At 33.4% G+C, this 24485-nt stretch overlaps 2 protein-coding genes across 3 annotated transcripts; one reads left to right on the top strand and one right to left on the bottom strand.

Annotated features, from left to right (window-relative positions):
• Positions 1–255: 255 nt before the first annotated feature.
• LOC128180929 (uncharacterized protein CXorf58-like) lies at positions 256–6694 on the bottom strand. Of its 2 annotated transcripts, XM_052849134.1 has the most exons (11): positions 6503–6694; positions 5953–6252; positions 5598–5697; positions 5404–5498; positions 3908–4019; positions 3313–3444; positions 2966–3041; positions 2278–2431; positions 1890–2034; positions 1712–1732; positions 256–1060 (listed from the first exon to the last, which is right to left on the bottom strand). In XM_052849134.1, the coding sequence occupies exons 2-11, from the start codon at positions 6225–6227 to the stop codon at positions 854–856; spliced, it is 1317 nt and encodes a 438-aa protein (XP_052705094.1). In that variant the 5' UTR covers positions 6228–6252; positions 6503–6694; the 3' UTR covers positions 256–853. The 2 variants fall into 2 exon arrangements, with proteins under 2 accessions (XP_052705094.1, XP_052705095.1); XM_052849135.1 differs by lacking the exon at positions 1712–1732.
• An 18-nt stretch (positions 6695–6712) lies between these two features.
• On the top strand, positions 6713–23584 carry LOC128180928 (intraflagellar transport protein 80 homolog). Its single transcript, XM_052849133.1, has 19 exons — positions 6713–6827; positions 7118–7343; positions 7624–7734; positions 7980–8048; positions 8399–8508; positions 8655–8744; positions 8867–9004; positions 9330–9454; positions 9676–9849; positions 18531–18605; positions 18746–18909; positions 19082–19146; positions 19253–19388; positions 19697–19844; positions 20966–21137; positions 21753–21842; positions 22055–22227; positions 22456–22579; positions 23204–23584. Exons 1-19 carry the CDS (start codon positions 6789–6791, stop codon positions 23363–23365), a joined length of 2391 nt encoding a protein of 796 aa, XP_052705093.1. The 5' UTR covers positions 6713–6788; the 3' UTR covers positions 23366–23584.
• The last annotated feature ends 901 nt before the right edge of the window (positions 23585–24485 follow it).

Here is a 24485-nt window from a genome sequence, read left to right as displayed (position 1 = left end):
CCTTCATATCCCGCATTAAATCACCAAAGAAAGCATTTTATTGTTTAAGTATTTCTATCTGATCATAGTATCTATCATAGTAAAACACCGGTATAATAGAAAATGGGGTAAATAGTAGAATGTGCAAACTGCAGCGATTTGAATTGAATAGGGCCGTCCTATCCAGTTACCTTCATTGATTATGCCACAATGTCACATGAAAAAAAATGTTTAATTCCACTGTATCTCAATCTCACACATTTTTTTTTTTGGGGGGGGGGGGGGGGGGTCAGTGAAGAATAAACGTGGGCTTTCTGCAGGAGGAAAGTTGTTAGTGTATAGTTGGTAAAAGGTTAAGGAGGGATGGTAAAGAAGATAACAATACTATACAGTATAACATACTTATAACAAAGTGCCAAGGATGTCTGATTTTACTTTGTTATAAGCGTAATTCATTATATTCTTAAAGTTTACATCATAAAATAAAGTCACGGGGAATGAAAATCACTTCACTGTTAGCATCAATTCATTTTAAGTGTATTCGCTATAACCGTGTTTTACTGTACAACTTTTTCTGTTATTAAAAAAACCCCACCATAATTGCTTTTTCTTCTGTATTTTATTATAAACAAGAAAAACATAAAATGGTAAAATAAATCCAGTAAAAAACATATGTACATGCATACAAATGGTTTAGTGTACACATATATGATTCCGTGTAGTATATAGTTCCTTAACAAATATCTAAATGCAAAAAACACTGGAAGAGTGTTTGGTCCATAAAAACATTCAGTTCATTAAAACATCCTTTTCCAATTATGTGCTATATTAGTGTTTCACACCTGCCCATCATAACCTTTGACCTTGACCTGCCCTAGATCTGTATGGGTAGTCTGGGTGTGGCTATCAGGTCGTCGTTGAAGGAGAGTTCCTGGGTCCACTCGTACAGTTTGCTGGCCTCCCTCTCCCATTCCTCACCCTCCTCTCCATCCTCTCCCGTGATCCCGTACTTATCAAAGTAATCATCTGGCTCCTCGGACACTGCTGTCGGCTCACGCGAGTCCAAGAGTTTACTCCCCTCCTGAAAAGAAACATTGCTTGACAGTTACAACCCTGTAGACCCGTTTTTTTATTCTCAAATGAGAAAGATAAAACTGAACAACAACAAAATAAAGCACAGCAAAGAAATTGATAGGAGTTTCAAAACATGGCATAGGATATTGCACGGGCAGGAATATAGCAAATAATAAAATTCATCTAAATATTGGTCATTATTTTTTTATGGGGCTGTCATTTAGAGGAAAACTATATCTGAATGAATATACATATTTACATTGTACAAGTACAAATGCATTTAGATGTGTGTTTAATTTTATTAGAGTAGCAGGAAACTTTTATCAGAAATATTTGATATGTCAATAGATCTTCTATGCAAACTGAAAAAAAAATATCACTCCTTTCTATCAAGAAAATAGTTTGCAAATAAAATATCATGGCACAAATAATATGCTATACGAAATAACAAAAATGATACGGAGATCACGATCAAAGAAGCATGAAAACTAATTGGACTGCAAGGATTGCTAGTAAATGCATTTCATATACATAAAGATAAAAAAGAATGTATGAAATAATAATAATCAACCTAACAGCTATTGTCCATCAATAAATAATACATAAAACATTATATACAAGCAGTAACATTGCAGGATACACATCTCTACATTCTTACCGAACTCGTTTCAGTTGAACTCTAGAAGAAAGGCAATCAAGTCCTCTTTGTTACATTGTCTTTTATCGATAATTGTCACAGAGATATTTTTCATAACCAGTGATACAATGTGATAAATTGAGTTGCAATACCAAATTTCCGATCACGTGTTAGAAAAACAGAGAATGATAAGACTTACTCGATCTAGACCGTACATCTTCCTGAGTTTGGAGGCTCGAGCTTTAGCCTGCCGGGACCGCCGACTTGAGATAGGATGACTTCCATAGCCTGACATTTTGGATTTGGGTGTGGTTAGAGGGGCTCCTACAGGTATGGACTCTGACCTGCATTTATATAAGCAATTACATCAGGCCTTATCATTAAACATGTAAATTTGATTTTTAAGGTGCATGCATAAAAATACAAATATTAATAGAACATGAACTTTTGTTAAGAAATTTTATTCAAAATGTATTGTTGTTTAAATTACTGTATCATTTAATATGCAATTATTATTAGAGAAAAAAAAATTGACAGCTGTTCAGTAATACTTAAAGTTGATACTTTTCACTGAAACCATAACCTACCGGAGAGTAGAAATGGCCCGTATATGTTGAACTTTGATCTCTTGTGACACAGGCCTTTGAACCAAGATAGGAATTTCCTGCCGTAGCCTGGGGGTGATTCTCTGATTGTACAAGTAGTCAATCACATCATAGAATATGGTCCGTCTCGAGAGAACTTTGAATAAAAAAATTTGTTGGTTTTAAAAACTTTCTGCTATTTACAATGCAACTTAGTTTATTGTGTTGCTATTTAAAATATTGGTATTTTTTTTTTAAAGTTGATTGCTAAATTAGATTTTAAAATAAAAACTGTTTAACAAGAAACAAGGACTTATAGTCTTATACACCTGCCAGGCCTTTTTCTAAGAATTAGAATTGCTATATTTATGTGAACTTGACCTTGGCCAATGACCTCAGATTAGGGTTATGACAACCTCTTTCCCTATTCCAACCCTCAAAGAACCTTTATGTCAACTGTATAGGTTCTGCTTATAGTTTAATCATAAAAGATTTTTTATGAGGTGCGAAATTCAAATGGACGGACATGGCTGGTGATTCTAATATAACCACCCCCCCCCCCCCCCCCCAAAAAAAAAAATTTCCATGGAATGTGATTATGATTAATGATAAAATTTAACCTTTTGATTAGAGTCTTTCCATTTTATTATTTTAAGATATTGCTCATGGACTTTTAGTGAACTTTACATACTGTCTAATGTGAGTTTTCTCCAGTAGTTTTCTTTGCCTCCCAGTGATGCCGGAGCTTCATCAACATTAGCAAGGTACTGAAAATAGAAGCATTCACTTTATCAATGTTAAGGCCTACATGATATCCTTACACTTGTGTAGAGTTAAAGGTCATTTGAGTTGTTTACAACTTTGTAATCAACTTTGTATTTTTTAAGTTTTTGTTTAAGAATGGATTCAAGGATCCTTGACACCCCGTGACTTCTACTTTTAATAAGAGTACTCCACAACATGGTGATTTTAGCGCATTGTGAAACAGTTTATGCCACCAGAATTTAAGAAGTTGTTTCCCTTGAAAGATTTTTATACCTGCATGTAATCCTTTAAAGTCGTGACATCAATTTCATCGGTGACTCTGTACTGTTGGTTATACATGGCATCCTGTAGCATCTGATCATAGAATCTCCTGTTCCCCATGTGTCTCAAAGAGTCTTCAGAGGCCTGTCATACGAATTTGTTATACATCATTAGGATTTATTAAAATTTCAATCATCCATTGGATGATACCACAATGATTGAATCTAAAAAGATTTTAATAAAAGATTTGCTATAATTTCTAAAAGTTACAAAAAATGATAAACACTTCAATTAAGTTTGATGTGGTCAGATCAACATGCTTTGAGTAATAATTTTTTTTTTCTAATTTTTACGCAATTAATTTTACAATAAATAATATAAATGTAAAAATCAATAATATGATGAAGCATGTTTCACATAATCAAAAAGCATTGTGCAAGTGAAAATCAATATTTATGTTGGTGTAATAAATACCTATCTACACATGTACCTCACAACAGAAAAAGAGAGAGAGAGAGAGAGAGAGAGAGAGAGAGAGAGAGAGAGAGAGAGAGAGAGAGAGAGAGAGAGAGAGAGAGAGAGAGAGAGAGAGAACTGTCATGCATACCTCAGAGGCTGGTTTGATCACTCGTTTTCCACTTAAGTATTTCACACCTTTTCCCTCTGTGTGAATAAATATCTTGAAGAAAATCATGGGAGGAAATTCTTGTCCACCAAATCTGTATATGGGAATATGGGACAAGTATTGATAGATTTAGTCAACAAGAAAATTGACTACTACATAGTGATGGGCCGATTATCGCCGACAATCGAAAGCCTCCCGTTGTCGATGATCGATTAAGATTTTCATAATCGATTGTTTAAAAAAAAAATTTTAAAAACCGTAATTTACGATAATTCCTCTTACGGCTTGACTTTTTTTCAAACATCAAAACGAAAATTAGGTTTAAACAAAATGGCAACACATGTGCAAGCCCAACGGACGAGGCAAATGCCGCAAATCAAGATCCAATTAGTATAGCAGGGGAAATAATTAATTAAAAAAGATTACATTTTGCAAATGTTGACTTCTCATTTTCTTGAATAAAAACCTTTATTCACTTATAACACTGAAGTTATATGTCATGTGACTCGGTCAGTTGTGAACTTTCTAGTTATGATGTTTAAAAACAGTTAAACTTGTTTTTGTTTAATGTTTTTGAAATGGGATTTAAACTCGAATTTTAAATTAATTTGTAATATTTTAAATTGTTTAGGTTTATTGTTTGAAGTTTGAACTTGTTCCTAACTTCCTAGTTACTATAAATGGTATAGCATATTTTTATTTCCTAGTTTTCTTTTATTCTAACCAGGTGCAGTAAATAAGATTGTATGTGCATAATAATATTTAAATTTTATGAACATGATGTGTATGATTTATTTGAATAAATATTTGATAGCTTCAAACAACTGAAACAAGTACATGTACCGGGGTATATTACTGTATATACAACGCAAGACGCAAGTTTTTGTTCAGAGAATTGTTTTATTCAATCAAACATAATTTCAAAACTTTCGATTATTTAATCAATTATACACTTTCGATTATTTCCGATAATCGATTATGAAAATTTTCTGATTTCCCATCACTACTACTACATGTACAAACATTTGAAAACAAATGATCAATAAAAAATTTAAACAGCTAGTTTCAATAAACTTTTCTCTTCAAATTGAAGCAAAATCACAACTTCTATGAATGATTTGTGAAAATATAAAATAATTAAATATGCAGTGTTCATCTAAACACTTAAATAATATATCATACATGTAGTATCTAAAAGAACTCAACTGTATAATTCATTAGAGGGGAGCACATAATCATTAATGCAATAACAAATTCCTCTTCAATATAAGAATTCAATGGTCTTTAATTTTTTATAAAGAAATTAACCCCTTAAGACATTTTTTCAAAAAAAGGGACAGGAGATTACTCCAAGATAAGCCTTAATGTTTGACTAAACAAAAAAATTTTTCTGAGGTACACTGAAATAACAGAGCTGAAATACATGTACCATCAAGACAGTGGAGTGTGTCATGAAGACAATGAAGTGTGTCATTTACCTGAATCTAACTCTGACTTGTTGAACTTTGTCGTCAAGAAGTTCAGCCTCCTTGGGACAAACTTTCCTCAAGATCTCTTTTGATAAAGAATTTTCCTAAAAAAGACAATTTTTATATTTAAAGAATATATACATCAAAATCCTTATGTGCACGTATACCAGAAAAGTTTTGAATATGTATATAACTATACTCACTGCTGCACATACAGCATGTTTCAACAATCGGAACATTTGTTTGTCTCTGTAAGCGATCCACTGTCTCTCTATTATGGTAGCAGCAGCTTGCCTTATCAGTCTGTTCAAAAGTGTTTAAAGCATGATAGATAAAACATATTGTTTACACAAAGTTAAGCTGAGAAAAAGTTAAAAAAAATACTTTAGTGTGAGACAAGAGGATTAATATTATTGTGTGAGCTTGAATACTCTAAAAAATAAATACATAAAAAAAGTTCTGACACCCTCTGTAGAAATGTAAAATAACCCAACATATTTTACTCAGTTCATTCAATGTTCGTGGATCTTTACAGAATTCATGAAAAGATAGTCTTACTCCATTTCTGATTTCTGAGGCTGGCGAAGACCTTTGCTTAAAGTGCTTTGATTCAGATTTGAGCGGCTTCCAGCTTGATAATCCTTTGAACTAATAGGCGTTGTTGTAAGTGCTCTATTTCCAACATCATCCTGTCTAGGAACATCCAGTCCAGGGCTTTTGGAGGGGGTTCCACCTCTTTTACTTGCTGCGGATGGGATTTTTACATTTATGGAAGTCCTGCTGGTCATGCTCTTGGCATCTGGACTCTTTGTTTCACTCCCCGATTCAGACATCTTTGAAGCAATGTTTCTTTTATTTCTTCAATAGAGAAAAATTGTTTTGCATTTACTTTTTTACGCAATCATATGTTTATGAGGCATCAAATAATAATGACTGTTGATATTGATGCATTTTGTACAAATATCACTCCCATTCAAACATGAATGACAATCAACAATTACTGGTTTCTAGAAGCAAGAAATCAATACATTTTATTTCACGTGTGCATATATGAATAACACAACTGCGTGAACATAATCAATCGAGGAAATTCGGGATTGTTGCTTACCACAATTTCGATGTTCTTTACCATAACAATGTAGGCAAAAGTTCTAGGTATCTATATAAAACTTCATGTTGTGGTATTCCCCATTCAAAATAGCAAAGATTTAAGCAATGACATGATTGATTACTGAAATTTTAGCGTTTCTATTATAAACATTTGCGAGAGCTTCCGTAGAAACCTGTCCCATAATACAATATTTTCAGATAGTGCGCATGCGTAGATACAAAATTCCAGACGGCGAATGTTTTGATGTTCTGTAACTAGTGTGAGGATTTTATGCTGCCGGAAAATGAGATTGAAAACTTCGTTACAGAAAGAAGCAAAGCATATCCTTTTTTCCAACAACTATAGTTTAATATAGAAATGTATTTATAATTGTATAATAACTTTGATCTGATGAAAAAAACATGACATGGTGTTAAAAAGTGGTGAAGTTTTTAGTGGATTTTGCTTGTAATATCATGTGTGTTATTTTGGGGAATTTGTAAAGAGTCTGTCTGAGGACTTAACATAATATGTTACTGCTTGTTTATGTCTCATGTATATAAAGTAGATGTTTATGTTGAAATTTAAGACCTATTTCATTTTAACGCTGCATTCCTTAACACCATAGCACATTCAGAACTTGTTAGTTGTGTTGGATGGACAACACCAGATGAATGTTACTCTGGAGCAGACGACCACCTTGTTTTGAAGTGGAATCTGAATTCAAATGAAACAACAACATTAGTCAAACTGCCAGAAGATGTGTTCCCGACAGATATGCACTGGTTCCCGAAATCAGCGGCAGGGGGAGGGGCCGGCAAAAAGGGATCAGACCTGTTTGTGCTCACTTCTACTGATGGTAATTCTAATAAAATTTCTGTAGGGTTTTTAACCTTTTTCAGGATTTGACAGAAACTTTGATTAATATATTAATTGTGCATGGATCTATAGAAATGTATACTAACTGTTGATGTTTTTGTTGCCCACTCTATAGAAAAAGATCAAAACTTTGACAGTTATAAGTACTTTTCTATTATATCCTGATACTTGTTTGATAATGGTAATTGCATGTCATTGTTTGCAAATGTTTTTGATGTTCATTGACCTACAAATAGTTTCGATTCACTATATCTTTGTAGGAAAGTTCCATTTGATCAGCAGATCTGGAAGAGTAGAGAAAAGCATTGATGCTCATAAAGGAGCTGTTTTGTCTGGCCGTTGGAGTTGGGATGGAACTGCCCTGGTTACAGGTATGTCATAATGAAGATAAAATCCTTTATAACTACAGTCACTGCCACTTTACAAAAAAATGTTTTACAAAATTTACTTTATGATTGAATTGTTAATTGGGTTCTTATTTTCAATGATGAATATATACCAACAAGTATAGATGTGATTTACTGCAGGTTATTGATAATGATTAGCTTATAAGTAACTGTTGTATAAATTTAATAACATTTTGAATATGTGTAACCACTTGTATTTACCATTGTAGCGGGTGAAGATGGACAAGTAAAAATCTGGTCTAGAAGTGGCATGTTGAGGTCTACTCTAACACAGAACAGTAAGTAGTTACTGATCACAATATTCAGTGTCTGAGAGCTGCAAGCTACTCTAACACAGAACAGTAAGTTGTAACTAATCACAGTATTCAATGTCTGAGAGCTGTGAGTTACTCTAACACAGAACAGTAAGTAGTTAACTGATCATAGTATTAGGTGTCTGAGAGCTGCAAGCTACTCTAACACAGAACAGTAAGTACCGGTAGTAACTGATTACAGTATTCAGTGTCTGAGAGCTGTGAGCTACTCTAACACAGAACAGTAAGTAGTTACTGATCACAGTATTAAGTGTCTGAGAGCTGGTGTAACAAGGGAGGAGGTTGCTAAATTATGTATATCTATTTGACTGCAGGTAACACAGTGTATGGTGTTGCATGGGGACCAGACTCTGATCAAGTTCTATTTACCAATGGGAGACAACTTGTCATCAAGTCACTGCAGGCAAATGCTAAACCCACAATGGTAAGTTGTTTAATTAACAACTAAAGCTGTGTACTTCATAAATCATCATCCTTTATGTACCTGATCTCAAAGGTGGGATATATAACTTCCAAACAAAGTCATTTATATGTTATTGTCGGTCACTTGAGGTTTTTTTTTCTCCTCAGTGGAAAGCCCATGAAGGTGTCATATTAAATGTTGACTGGAACCCTGTAAACAACCTCATTTTGTCAGGAGGAGAAGATTGTAGATACAAGGTTTGTTACTGAACTGTCCCATTTTTCATGAACAGTATATGATTTAGTCTTATTCATTAAATATGCTTCTTTAGGTTTAGAGTTGCAATCTTTTCTGTTCATACACTGGTCCTTTTGTTAAGGTCTGGGACACATACGGGCGCATTATGTACAGCAGTGCTGCTCATGACTACCCAATCACCTCATTAGCCTGGACACCCAATGGAGAACTATTTGCTGTCGGCTCCTTCAACACACTTAGACTTTGTGATCAGGCAGGGGTGAGTAATCAAACAATTGGTACTGTTAATCGTTCTAGAGTTGTGCTCAGTGTTTCATTCTATCATTTTCAAATTTAGAAAGAGTTGTTATTGAGATGAAATGTGAGAATTTTATAAAATGCTTTAAAATAGTTGCAGTACATGTACTGCTCTGGTAAAATATGATATTGTTTGTTAAACATAATTTTATTATGTGCCATCTAAAACTATGCCAAACTGAAATGAATTGCTCTTCTAAAGAGCATTTTGCAGTTATTGCTGAATACAGTTGTATTCCCTGTAGTATCTTGTGATTTATTACCTTTGTATTATTTTATTGTTGTAGTGGTCGTACTCTCTGGAGAAACCAAACACTGGTAGCCTGTTCAAATTGGCATGGTCCAGTGATGGTACACAGGTAGCAGGTGCTTGTGGTAATGGACAGGTGCTGATAGCCAATGTCATTGAAAAGTAAGTACCAAGCAGTAACTACTACAGCACATGTGTGACTATAAGCTACATACATGTAGGCTAAAGAAAAACTCTTATTTCAGTGTCAATAGCTATGTGGCACATGTTTAATTTAAGCTATACTGCCTAAAGAAAACCATAATTTCAGTTATTATGTAAACTTTTGTCATACAGTTGTGCAATTTCAGTGCTTCAGGTTAATCTTTGTTTGTGTATTGTAGGAGACTGGAATGGAAAAATTATGAGGCAGTGGTTGTAAGCAGCAAACAAATCCATGTCAGAAATGTGATGAATGAAGCTTTGGAGAAACTGGACTTCAGAGACCGGGTCATCAAAGTCTCGCTGTGTTTCAATCATCTTGTGGTGGCCACAGCGTCGCAGTGCTACATTTACAAGTGTGTTTTATTCTTTACTGATTGAGTTTGTGTAAATAAACACAAAACAAAATATGAGGGGTTTTTTTCCCAGTTTTCAAAATTTGCAAGAGCAAAGTAAATAATATTTTCATTTGTACATCTCACTTTATGTAATTTCACTTTTTAGCTCACCTGAGCCAAAGGCTCAAGTGAGCTTTTCTGATCACAATTTGTCCGTTGTCTGTCGTTGTCGTCGTTGTTAACTTTTCACATTTTCATCTTCTTCTCAAGAACCACTGGACAGATTTCAACCAAATTTGGCACAAAGCACCACTAGGTAAAGGGGATTCAAGTTTGTTCAAATGAAGTGCCACGCCCTTTTTAAAGGGGAGATAATTGAGAATTATTAAAAATTTGTTGGTATTTTTCAAAAATCTTCTTCTCAAAAACTATTCAGCCGGAAAAGCTTAAACTTGTGTGGAGGCATCCTCAGGTAGTGTAGATTCACGTTTGTTCAAATCATAGTCCCCGGGGGTAGGGAGGGGCCACAAGAGGGGGATCAAGTTTTACATAGGAATATATAGAGAAAATCTTTAAAAATCTTCTTCTCAAAAACTATCAGGCCAGAAAAGCTCAAATTAAAATGGGAGCATCCTCAGGTAGTGTAGATTCAAGTTTATTCAAATCATAGTTCCTGGGGGTAGGGTGGGGCCACAATTGGGGGATCAAGTTGTACATAGGAATATATGGAGAAAATCTTTAAAAATCTTCTTCTCAAAAACTATTAGGCCAGAAAAGCTCAAATTAAATTGGAAGCATTCTCAGGTAGTGTAGATTTAAGTATGTTCAAATCATGATCCCTGGGGGTAGGGTGGGGCCACAATTGGGGGATCAAGTTTTACATAGGAATATATAGAGAAAATCTTTAAGAATCTTCTACTCAAAAACTATTAGGCCAGAAAAGCTGAAATTAAATTGGAAGCATGCTCAGGAAGTGAATAATTAAATTTGTTCAAATCATGGTCCCCGGGGGTAGTATGGGGCCACAATTGGGGGATCAAGTTTTACATAGGAATATATAGAGAAAATCTTTAAAAATCTTCTTCTCAAAAACTATGAGGCCAGGAAAGCTCAACTTTGAGTGGAAGCATCCTCAGGTAGTGTAGATTCAAGTTTGTTTAAATCATGGTCCCCAGATGTAGGGTGGGGCCACAATAGGGGGATCGTGTTTTAAAAGGGAATATATAGAGAAAATCTTTAAAAATCCTCTTCTCAAAAATTATTTGGCCAGAAAAGCTCAAATTAAAATGGAAGCATCCTCAGGTAGTGTAGATTTAAGTCTGTTCAAATTGTACAAGTTGTACATAGGAATATATATAGAGAAAATCTTTAAAAATCTTCTTCTCAAAATCTATGAGGCCAGAAAAGCTCAAATTAAAATGGAAGAAGTGTAGATTCACGTTTCTTCAAATCATAGTCCCCGGGGGTAGGGTGGGGCCACAATTGGGGGATCAATTTTTACATAAGAGTATATAGAGAAAATCTTTTAAAAAATTTCTTTTAATAACTATTTGGCCAAGAAATCTCAAATTGGCGTGTAACCATCCTCAGATAATGTAGATTCAAGTTTGTTCAAATCATGGTCCCTGGGGGTAGGGCGGGGCCACAATGGGGGATACATTTTTATATATAGAGAAAATCTTTAAAAGTCTTCTTCTCAAAAGTATTAGGCCAGGAAAGCCCAAATTTGAGTGGAGGCATCTCCAGATCATATAGATTCAAGTTTGTTTAAATAATAGTCCAGGGGTAGGGTGAGGCCACAATGGGGGATGAAATTTTACTTAGGAAGATATAGAGAAAATCTTTCAAAATCTTCTTTTTAAAGACTATTTGGCCAGAAAAGCTTAAACTTGTGTAGAGGCATCCTCGGGTAGTGTAAATTCAAGTTTGCAAAATCACAGTCCCAAGTGGTAGGGCGGGACCGTGATGGCGGTTTGAATTTTTACTTAGGAATATATAGAGAAAATCTTTAAAAATATTCTGGGAAAGCTTTTGGTCCAAAACTCAGTACTTAGTGTGAAAGCACAGGTTATGAGATTAAAGGTAGATTTAAGTTTGATGAAACCATGATTCCCTAGAGAATAGTGGGGCCACGAAATGGGGGGGGGGGGGGATATATAGGAATAGAGAAAAATCGTAGAGGTACAACAACTAAAGGGGCTTGGTATTTACCAAAAAATAAGAGGTGGATAAAAATTGGCAGATTTTCAATTTTTTTTTAGCAAGATCTACTGTCCTCAGTTGTCAAGATATTTTGATACTGTAATGCTAATTTGATCAGAATTAAGGCAATTGTTGCTCAGGTGAGCGATGTGGCCCCTGGGCCTCTTGTTTTTGGGTATAGCTCAGAATTCTAGATATAATTATGTGTGTTATATTATATTTGCTACATAAAAAAGATACTTAAAACTAGAGCAGAGCTCGTGGCAAAGCCCCGAGTTGGTCTTCCGTTGTTGCTGCGAGTTGAAAATATATGTTACGATTATAATGACTATACTTTCAGTTCTGCTTTTGTTATAAAAATGTGTTGTAATTGAAAGTCTGTATATAAAACGTGTTTTGAAAAAAGAAAGGAAGAAAATATTTTAGGAAAACTATTTGTCGAGCAGAGTTTATGTAATCGTTTCAAACATTGTTTAAAAAATGAGATCATGTTTAATGGCGAGTTAAATTTTCAAAGGGTAGCAAGCATTGATATAAACATTAAACAGTATGTACTCATGATTCATGTCAGGAATTGTATTTCTTTTTTAAACTGAACTCGCCTACAAAACACGTAAACTTTTCTCAAAGATAACTTCTATATTAAAATATTTCTAAATTTTAGAAGACTATGTGCAAGTTTAGAATTGCGTGCTGACAAAATTTACAGACCCTAAAACGTACTACTACACCAAAAAAGCGTGCGGCCAACGTGCGAGAAACGTTTCGTGTAAACCTTTTAGAGTTTCATGTAAACCGTTTAGCGTTTCGGGCAAAGCGTGTAAATCGTTTCGAGCAAAGCGTGCGAGAACAGTTTGAAACGTTCATCAGATTTCATTCGGAACTCTCTGACAAGTTAATTGTTTCAAAATGGCGCGCTTGTTTTACATTACTTTAACAAAATTGAACGAATTTTTAACAAACAAAAGAAAGGTATATGTATTAAAAGACGACTAGTTACAGAGTACATGTATATTTAACGTTTTCATGCGATGTTTCAGTACTGAAACAATATTAAAATTCGCTATACATAAAAAATATTAAATACAGTTAGCGAAACATGATTTCTATTGGAACAAACCTAAATCAACTTTAACTTGCACGATCATGTTTTGATAAGCATGTATTTTTATTATCTATTTACATCGATAACTCTTACTGAGACCATTCGGCTGTGTACAAGCAGCACACATAACCTCGGACATCGGGCGAGACCTGCACCTGGCTGAACCTGTCAATCAAACTCTGTGTATTTGTTTTCATTGGCTGGTCAGGCGTCTCTCTTTTGTCAAAAGCCAATGGAAAATTAATGAATTCAAGGTAATCGGAATCAGAATTTGATAAAGCACACAATTTAAATGATAGAAAATTTATTAATTATTTGAACAAAATTAAATGTAAACATTGAAAGGAAATAAAAAATTAATTATTATGGGAATCTATACGCATGGTACTCAATTAAAATAGATTATATTATGATTTTATTATTTTATGTAGTAAAATCACCCTTCCAACTGTTACTCAATTACATAACAATTGATGACCTGGGGCTATAAATGTTCTGAGCTGTGTGCGCTGAAGCGGCACAAGATTCTCGATCGCATGCGGCAATTGAATTAACACAGACTGGCCGAATAAACAAAGGGGTGGGAAAGTGAAACAAAATGTTACACATAAGAAGAAACCACCAAAAATGTTTTTCGACAGATCTTGATATCTTTTCTCCAATTTAAAAAAAATTCCAGCGCGAGCACCTGTCAGCGGGGCGGGAGGAGTAGGGGGGGGGGGGGGGGGGCAGCAATGAGTTCGCTTCCACAATGAAACTACAGAAGTGATTAATATGTGACCGATAGAATCTAATCTATAGTTGTTTAAACTCATGTGAATATTTACTAAAATAATCATCGAATGCCTCAATTCAGGGCATTCCTTTATCGTGCTAGCACCTACCGCAAACATGTAACATGGAACTTTGATTATAATTTGATTTGATTTTTAAACTACCTTGTACGCTATCGTATAAATCAATGCTTAATCAACTGTAAAAGTAAAATAACTTTATATTAAACCAATATAATAGTTGAAAACATAATAAAATAAAGTTGTGTCCGTGCAAAATATGAAACATAAACGCGTCATAAGGTACATGTAGAAGAACACGAACCGACCGCGGATCACTTAACCACTCGCGCCGGATCTCCTCAGCCATGTGCGAGGGATGATCATTATTTAAAGGTTTAATATTTGAGGGGGGTGGGGTGGGGGTGTTGATTTAAAACATTAATTGTACAGTTTTTAAAGTAGTTTACATAAACCAACCAACCATTAGTTTATGTCTTACGATTTTTCCGATATGGAGTAACATCGTTCATTAATATTCATTTACACTCAAATATTTAATTCAATATATACAAGTAGGACAAACCTTTATAACATAAAATTAAAACAGTTCTTGTATATACGGCTATATTAACTCAAACACGTTCATATGCATGCAAGTGTAAGTCGCGGTGTGCGAATCTTGTGCATTAAATAACCGCTTACCGCTAGGTAATGCAGCCGTGGCTGATCTGTGGGCGAAGGATAGATTACGTAAAGGTACAACGCACAGAAACGCACAGCTCAGAAACAAGGAAGATTTGAAAAGTTTGCAGTATAATGACCTTACTCTATCAAATAGAAGTTCTTTATTTTAAACTAAAAACCCACAATTGATCTATGTCTATTATTGCTTTAGAGAATGACATTGCTTTTATTAATTAAATGAACTACATGTATTTCTTACTTGACATCCAATCGTTTAATCCACAAAAGATTTTGTGTAATCAAAACTAAAACAATTCTTGAGTTCGCGGCTAAATAAATTCATATATGAGAGACGCAACTCTCGTGTATTAGATAACCACTGACCGCTAGGTAGTCCAGCCGCGACCACGGTGACCGACTTTCTCGGCCGCGGGCGAGGGAGAGCTTACGTAATGGTACACACACAGCTCTGATTCAAGGTAGATTTTGAATGCATGATGTTTATATTAAAAAGGTAATGCATATATTTTTTCATTCCATATTTTGTGTTTTACTAGAAAAGAAAAAGAATGTTTTGTTTTCCAATTTCCGTTTTTAAGGATTGTGCACTATAAGAACTTAACAACGACTTAAACTCCTAAAAAAAAACATGTATTCTAAAAAAAAAAATTCTTATGAATTAATGCCTCCTGTATAAACATGCATACTTTCTGCGGTATCTTCATGCCAGTTGTACGCACAAAGTCTTTCGTTAACTTGTCAAATAAAAACAGGTACATGCTAACATGTAAAGCTTTTAACACTCATACTACACAAACCACTTACAAAATAACATTGAAACGACCTTCATTACATCCCAACAAACAACTTTTCCAGCGACAGCCATATCAAAATCCTAACCGTTTTTGAGTTATTAAGCAAATTTGTTTAGGGGCCATTGGCCCTTAATTTAAGGGGCCAGCCCCTTTTTATTGGTGTCAAATGAAAGCCCTTGCTATTTTGCACAACTTTTATTCTACATGTCTTTACAAAATTTTTTTCGTTCAAAAGATATAAGGGTCATTATCAAAATATGCAGACTTTTAAAAACTGTAAAACATGAGAAAATTATTGCTGATAAAATTACTTTGATTGCAAAAAACACATTTAACAAACAATGAAGTATAACATCTAAAAATTTGCAAACATTGGAATCTACCATTTAGTTGATAATTAGACTAAAATATAATGAACTGTGAAAATTTTGTCAGTGGTGTAACAGGCATATAGTATAGGAAAAAATTCTTAAATAAAATAAAATAATTCTTTTAAAATGATGGACATAAAGTTTATATCAACAAACTTCATTTAAAGTTATCAGAATTAGATAACCGAAAATATTTGACACATTTACATAGTGACCAACATAACATTTGAGACAAAGTCTTGATGTTACTCAACAAATTTTTAATTTGAGCATTAAAAAGAACACAACTGGATTTTTCTTTTAATGGAGCATAAAAAAGACATTACTATAAATGCACTGGTGTTTTCAGATATACATGTATCATTGCCAGTTAACTTTATTTGGAGAAAAATGTACATGTTACACCACTGATTATTATGTTTTACCACTGACTTAAAGTTACACCACTGACCTAGCGATAATAAATAAGAGATAAGTGTATTAAATTTTGTAAAATAAAATAATCTCTATTTTTGATTGCATTTAAAACATGATAAATTTGATCTTAAATAAAAGTTTTCGTACCTCATTCTTTCATAATCTGAAGATAGACACACTGTTACACCACTTATAATCAGTGTTACACCACTGACACAAAAATGGCATGTAGATGTTTTTTTTACATGAATTCACTCATTCTTTGATGTTATATTTCATACTATTGGCATCCACACACTTTTATCCACCTTGTACCGAGTTAGAACTTTCTTTGGCTCATCAATCTCACAAACAACATCGTCAATACTATACTAGCTCATATCAATCATACTTTTTGGATTATAAAATTGAAAATTCTCCAATTTTCTCCAAAATCTATGCACACAACTCATATACACTTCCTCTTTGTTTATATATGTTTTTGAAGCTCATCTAGCATTTGTTACCGTTTAGCATTTGAAAGATTTTAGTAAAACATAATAGGGAACGTGAAATGTCAGTGGAATAACATATCTTATAATACACTATAAGTCAATAAAAAATTTGATTTTTTAATAAAAAATAAAATGTGGATTATTTCATTTCTTTATTAGAATAAATTTGTTTTACTTCTATTTTTTAATCAAGTATTTAAATGGGTAAAACATAATTAGAGCATACAAAATGTCAATGGTGTTTCAAATAATGTCAATGGTGTAACAGGTCTCATTTTCCAGATTAAGAAAACACAATTGCAATTAAATAGTCAAGCTTTCTTTATTGTGACAGTGTCTAACTTGCAAAATTGATAAATAGCAATTGTTCAAAATGCTCAAAATATAAATGAAATGGAAGAAAAAGTAAAATAATTAAATAATGTCATGTGGTGCAACAGTTTTGTCAGTGGTGTAACAACAATTTTTGGTTACACCACTGACCGTTATACCACTGATGTATCCATAGTAAATGTAGCAGTATGACCCAAGAGAACAAATACTCCACAAAGCTACATAGCCTATGTTATAATGTGATAAACATTCATCATTTATGTGAAAAACTTTTTTGTTCTTTCATAATAGAAAACCTTAAATAGCACGTTATCCCACTGACACAGTTTACATTGTATTTTTCTGAGCATACTAACATTTTCTGCCATATTTTTTACTACAATGATGTCATCACTGATACATTGATCTTTTTAGTAGCAGGGAATGATGTCACTATGATCTGGGGGATTCCAACTGTAGTACAATATTATTTACTTGATGTATTTTAAGATATTTTTATTTAATTTACCTTGTAACACCAATGACAAAAATTTTTTGTACAAGCATATATCTCATCAAATTCATTGTTTTTAAAAGAGAACTTGGTAAGGATCATAGCAGACATTAATATATGAATGTTGTTTTGAAAATTAACGTTGATTTTTGGAATAAAACATCAATATTATTAAAGATATTGTAGGTTAAAGACGTTGGAAAAATTTAATGACAACATAAATTCACTGAAATCTCATAACAAATAATATTTTTTTTATACTTTAAGCAGTAAAATTGTCGATTTATTTGTTCAACAATATAGGCTTAAGTTTCTAAAACCCAATGGTACTGTATATATTCCCCAGAACATTATTTTTCCCCCTTTAAATTGACACTGACACAAAAGGCTGCATATTTTGATAATGACCCATAAAGGAAAACATGTCTAAATTTTTGCACTTTTTTGAATCCTGTTTTTTGACCCCCTACCTTTTCCTAAATAAAAAACGTAATCTAAAAACATAAACAGATGTGCACAACTACAATGTCTCTGTTATTCAAATTCGTTGGATTCCCATTCCCTGCTATCATAGTCTCGGAGCCTTTGTCTGGAAACAAAAGGCCCTAAAAAAATTTAAAAGGGGAATAACTCTTTAACGGAAAGGGAATTCTACATTTTATGAATTGCTTAAGATAGTGTTTTGTAAAGTACATTAGCCCTGAAAATTTGAGCAAAAACCGTTTAGAAATGAGCAAGATATGAAGCCTCAAAGTTCGCGTCTAGGAAACAAAAAAAAAAAAAAGAAAAATAAGAATAATCTTAATTTTTTTCCCGCACAATAATAGAAAGGTCTTCCGTTGGAAACGGAAGACCTTAATAAATGAACAAAAAATATCATTTGAAATTGAGAAAAAAAAACCTTCAACATAATGTATCACAAGTTATCAAATTAGAAAATGTTCATACATGAGAAAAAAAAATTTAAATCTATACAGTACTTACCAGAGTTTTTTTATCTTCACTTCAGCACAAAGAATTGGAATACTCCTATGATTTTTGATTTGAAGGAGGGCAACATATCACTGATTCTTCAAGCAGAGAAGTAATTTTCCATAAAACTTTTACTTATTATGTATAAGTGTGTGTTGTTTTTATTTCATTTCTCATTTCTTAAGTCAAAGATGAAAGCTCTTCTTACAGCATATTAACAATAAAGAAAACATACATGTTCTTTTATTTTAGACACTTTATGCTGGTGGACAGCTCCAATGTGTACATCTACTCCTATGATGGTCGGATGGTCTGCTCTCCTAAGTATCCGGGAATGAGGGCAGATATATTGAATTATCAAACAGTATCTCTGAGTAATGACACAGTAGCAATTAGAGACAAAACAGACGAAAAAGGTACCAGCACACCCTTTATAAAAGATTATATCATGAGAAATGTATCTTATTTTTAAAGTTTAAGCTTAAGAAAAATAATGCTCCATAGTAATTTTTTCGTTAAAAATTGATTATTAAATAGGCAAATACTGTTCCTATGAACTGTTTAGAAGACAATCGTTTTTCTTTGTAGTAATTTACGTCTTTGATGCACAAAATGGAAAACCATTGGGAGACGGAAAACCTATTACACACAAGGTACATTACCACATCACTGTCATAGTGTTTCCTTTAAGCTTCAGAAACGGTCAGTGAGATTTGTCTCTATGCTCTATATGTCTCATCACTGGTCGTTGTTTTACAGTTGGAGGTGATGGAGATCGCTCTGGACCAGTGTGGACCGGCAACAGAGAGGAGACTGGCCATCATTGACAAAAACAGAGACCTGTACCTGACCTCTGTCAGAGTGTTCGGCTCCGAGAGGAAGTCCAACAAGTTAGGTAGGGGTTGTTGTTTATGAACATTGTAGCATACCATACATCATGGTGGACGGGTTGCGATTATTTTTTTTTTTTGCTATGTATCAATAATAATTATTTTACTGACAAATTTTTAAAATGAAACTCCCCCTTCCAAAAATCAGTAAGTAAAAGGAAATGTACCAGGTATACACAGAATTGTTTGAAACAAGGGTGAGGTTTTAACCTATGAACGTGTACATTTTGATTGGACAGGGAGTTTTGACATCGGAAGTCATCCATCTATGAGTGTAATTGTTTGATAGGTGAGAATACTTGTTGTTATACAGGAAACATGATACAGTCCCTGTGTTGGAACGACTCGGCCAACATGTTAGCTGCTCTAGCCGATGGGAAATTCACCGTGTGGTATTACCCCAACACGATCTACGTGGACAGAGACCTAGCCAGCCGCACTGTGTTTGAGAAGGAAGCAAGGTATGAATTATAACGGCATCTGTATCTCATCATGATTATAGAAAGTATTCTGAATTCTTCATCATGTTAATGTGTAATATAAAACTTGTGTGTATTTAACTTACAATGCTAACCAAATGTTAACATTTAAATCTGCACTTCATCAGTAAGAGGTAAGATAAATTCACTTTAGCTCATTTAATCACATATTATTAGTTGTTTAGCTGCATTCATTTGAAAACTAGGAAATAGAATAGATTTGTATCAATACCATTACATATACTGGTACATGAATAACTTATATATGTACACTTTTCTGTTGGTTCTATGGTACATAGTTTTCAGTCATCAAAGGCTGCACAAGGTTACATGGTATCTTCCAATCCTGATTTAATATTCTTCTATACTCTGGGAATCCTAGTGGGTTGTTTTATTGTAATTCAAATATAACACATTGGAAAAGGTGACATCTACAGTGTTCATTTAGTTTCTAAATATCTGTCAATGATATACATTAGATTCACTCATTGATCGGTATCTAAAGGTAATTTGATAACATTGTATGTACATGTATGTTGATGACACTGATTGATTATTCAAATTTAGTTTAAACATTATTTTTGTGTCTTTAAAAATATATTTTATATACAATATAGTGCTTTGCATGTCTTTTAGGATATAGTTTAAATCTTTGTTTTAAATAAGAATGCATGGTTATTTTTTATTTCATAATTTATGAAAATTGCTAATACATGTACCTTTAAAAAAAAATTTTTTTTTTTTTTACATGTGAAATGAATATAAACAAATCCATTGCTTCTCGTAGCACATGAGAGAAAGAAAATGATCATGATATAAAAATGTCTCCCAAGAGATCAAATGTTATCTCTTGATCTTTATGAGATCAATGTTGGGTTATTTCTTGTACTGTCTCATTCATTCGCAGTAACACAGAGCAAATAAAAATTTAGTATCAATAGGTTAAGTGACAAATTAAACTGTTTCACAGATTAAGGGAGTTAACTTTTAGTAATAAGATAGTAACTGTTGTAGATATAATTTACCAGTAGATAATCCTCTCTTTTAAAAGTTAGAAAAAAAAACTCCTATGTATGTTTATGCACTAATGTTTATATTTTTAGTGAATTTGGTAAAAATCCACAGTTATTAAACTTCATTGGAAACCACATCATCATTCGTCGAGCAGAGGGTTCGCTAGTAGGCACAGGAATCTCTCCATACCCGGCCATCTTACACAGCTATGTACAAAGCTCTCGCTGGGATGATGCTGTCCGGCTATGTCGATTTGTGAAGGTAGTCATGTATTCTTTCTCCTAATAAATTTTGCTCTATAAAGATAATAATCTTTTCATAATTATGCCCCCCTTTGAAGAAGGGTTGGTGCACCAATAGTTTCCGTTCATTTTCTTCGCAGAGGTTGCACGTATTGAAATGAAATTCGATATAATAATATATCCAGGTCAAGTTCAATTTTGGGTACGATCGATCAATATTCGACAGAGTTATTCTCTTGGACTAAAAATAATTCTGCTTATTTGCAGTTTCCATTCATTTTCTTTGTAGAGGTTGCACATATTGAAATGAAATTTGGTATACAGATTTACCATAATAATGTATAGGTTAAATTTGATTTTGGTTACAATCAAGCAATTTTCGGCAGAGTTGTGCCCCTTTGACTTAAAAAAATTCCAATTATTTGTAGTTTCCGTTCATTTTTCTCATGGATGTTTCCAAGGGAGATGGACATAAGTGTTTCACAAACATCTCTTGTTTAAAAATGAAGTAATTTCACTTTTGACTGTAACATAACATTGACCATACATGTATATATATATATATATATATGTATATATATTTTTAAAATGTTTGCATATATATACATATTAAACTTTTGTGTGTACTGTACAGGATGATGTGTTGTGGTGTTGTTTGGCTGCCATGTCTGCCTATGCCAAGGAGTTAAATACAGCAGAAATAGCCTATGCTTCTATCAAAGAGGTATGTCAGTCTTCTTGATTGGTGAAATATGCTCATCTAACCCAAGTATTAGCTTTAAAAGGCTCATTTGCATGCTTAAAATTCAAAATCAAGAATTAAGGACATTTCTGTGAACTCACACAATCTTTTATTTCTAATCTTACCCATGTAAATTGACATCATAAAACATGTATCTACTGATTAAGTGATAAGTATATATGTCCTACTTGCAGGCTGAGAAGGTGCAGTTTATAGTCAACATTAAGGACATTCCAGTGAAGGAGGCACGAAATGCTGAGATGGCCCTCCTGTGTGGGAGCCCCCAGGATGCCGAGTCCATCTTACTGACCGCTGGACTCATCTTCAGGGCCATCATGCTCAACATTCAACTCTACAACTGGGACAGGTAACAGACAAAGATATGATTGGATTACTTGAAGAATTTTTCTACATTTATGCTCATTTTTAAATAGAAATAGTATTGAAAGAGATGAAAAAAAAATGAATTCATATAAATGTTTATCTTTCACAATTTTGACATTTGGTTCTATGTTCTGTTTTGTATTGAGGTAACATTGTAGATAGGTACAGGTTAATCTAATGGCTATATATGCTATCACTTGCTTATTCACAGGGCGTTGGAGTTAGCAGTAAAGCACAAAACCCATGTAGACACAGTACTGGGATACCGACAGAGATACCTAGAGAGGTTTGACAAGAAGGAGAAAAACAAGCGGTTCTTACAGTACAGTGAAGGGGTAGGTGTCTATGCCCTTTACTTAGAATTTTATTAAAATGTACTCATAAAAAAATCTTAGGACTTGATCATTTAAAAACTCTATGTTCATGAACATTTTTCAAACACAGCATCAATCAGAGAGAAAGTTGTGCTGCAAAATGAATTGTTACAAAGACATTACATGATTAATCTACAAGAAATTCAAAATTCACACGATAATTCATTAAAATAATAAATGTGTTATGATTAGTCTAAATGAAATTCAAAACATGATGGTTTTTTTTAGATAATCAATAATTGTAACTATCAATTATTATGAAAAGAATGAGTAACAGTAAAATTGTATTTTACAAATGTACTATGAAATCATTAGAATTTGTGGTAGCTCAATTTTCATGGTATTCGTGGGTAGCCCTCCCCCACGAATTACAATCCTCAACGAAAACAATTTTAGAAAGAGTTATCTTTGTTACTGAAACAGTAACCGACGCATCCACGAAATTACATCCCCCCGAATGAGCAAAAAAGTCATAATTCACGAAAATTGGCCCCCACGAATATAAATTATTCCACAGTATCTGATGTTATTGTTTAATCTTATTAATGTGACAGATCATAAATCATTTGTTTTGTTTGTTGATAGATTGAGATTGACTGGGAGAAGATTGATGCTAAAATAGAAATGGAGTACCAAAAGGAGAGAGAACGCCCAGAAAGAACCCCCGCCCCCTCAGCGGCTAGCTCAGGCGATAGACCAGAGAGGTCAGAAAGACCCAGGGGGAGGTCACAGATCTCTGGCCACTGAGTGTGGGCAAGGTCTTGTAGAGACGACTGTGATAGATTTATTTATATGTGAACATTTAAAGGTTGAACAGGTTAAGTGTTGTACAACTGTTTTATGAGGATCATGGAACCACAGATGTGCTGACTTTTACATTATTATTCCGTCCATTCCAGACAGCTCTTTGTTTTTATCCCTTTGTGTGAAGGGAAAATGAAAGTAATAAATATTGAATGAATGGTACATTTTGTCTATTTATGCTTACAGCTCCCAGGCATTTAATCAAAGTAAATGCAATATACATAGATGTTAATAAATTGTCTGATAGTCTTTTAAATTGGCAGTTCAATACTGAGCTGTGAAAACATATCAATTTAAAAGTTGACTTTATAAATTGTAAATTAATAAGGGAGATCCTTATTTTAATAATTTTAATTAAACATGCAAGTTTCAACTATTTTCTCAGCAAAGGGTTGAACAGTAGACAACATTGACCTTTCTTTTAAAAGATTTTTAAATCATCAGTAAATAAGTCTGCTGATGCACACCTTAAGTAAGGAATGGGTTTTACCAAATAATTGATACTGTAGGGAAAAATGGCCAATAATGTTTCTACATAACATACATCTTGAACTATTATATCTGCACAAAAGTATCAACAATTCTTTGCTTTATAAGTAAAAATGGCTTTTATAACATATTTTGTCTTGATGAGCCTAGATGTAGCCTGAACCAATTTCATACAATTTGTCCTTGATATTTGACACCCAGTTTGATACATTTTTCAATTTGAGTTCAAGAGTTTATGAATTTCAATATATTGATGAACTGATAGCTGTATCCCTCTGCAAGAAGGGACAATAATTATGCTAGATTTAATATAAAGTTGGTTAGGAACCTACAAGTATTTGAAGATATTCAGTTGTTCAATATTTCATTATAATTATGTATTTTGAATTATATATTATAATAATATTATATTTCATTTTTGAAACTCATTTCTGACGTAAAATCTTGAGACATCGGAGGCTCATTGCTTGTGTTTGGATTGTGTTAACATAACTTGGGCGTTTTGAGCCTTGATTCAAACTCTCTTGCTGGCGACCAGAGATAAGAGAATTCTGTCAATTCTATAAACTGATCC

The sequence above is a fragment of the Crassostrea angulata genome, chromosome 4 (genome assembly GCF_025612915.1).
Source record: "Crassostrea angulata isolate pt1a10 chromosome 4, ASM2561291v2, whole genome shotgun sequence".
Lineage (NCBI taxonomy): Eukaryota > Metazoa > Mollusca > Bivalvia > Ostreida > Ostreidae > Magallana > Magallana angulata.
This window is presented reverse-complemented; position numbering and strand designations above follow the sequence as displayed.

Coding starts and splice junctions, on each gene's coding strand:
- LOC128180929 (XM_052849134.1), bottom strand. CDS start 6,227: ATGTCTGAATCGGGGAGTGAAACAAAGAGTCCAGATGCCAAGAGCATG. Junction 2,432..2,965: donor GAGAAAACTCACATTAGACA/GTATGTAAAGTT, acceptor TTTTATTCAAAG/TTCTCTCGAGACGGACCATA. Junction 1,733..1,889: donor AGATGTACGGTCTAGATCGA/GTAAGTCTTATC, acceptor CCTTTCTTCTAG/AGTTCAACTGAAACGAGTTC.
- LOC128180928 (XM_052849133.1), top strand. CDS start 6,789: ATGAGATTGAAAACTTCGTTACAGAAAGAAGCAAAGCAT. Junction 9,455..9,675: donor ATAGCCAATGTCATTGAAAA/GTAAGTACCAAG, acceptor TGTGTATTGTAG/GAGACTGGAATGGAAAAATT. Junction 19,389..19,696: donor GAGGAAGTCCAACAAGTTAG/GTAGGGGTTGTT, acceptor GTTGTTATACAG/GAAACATGATACAGTCCCTG.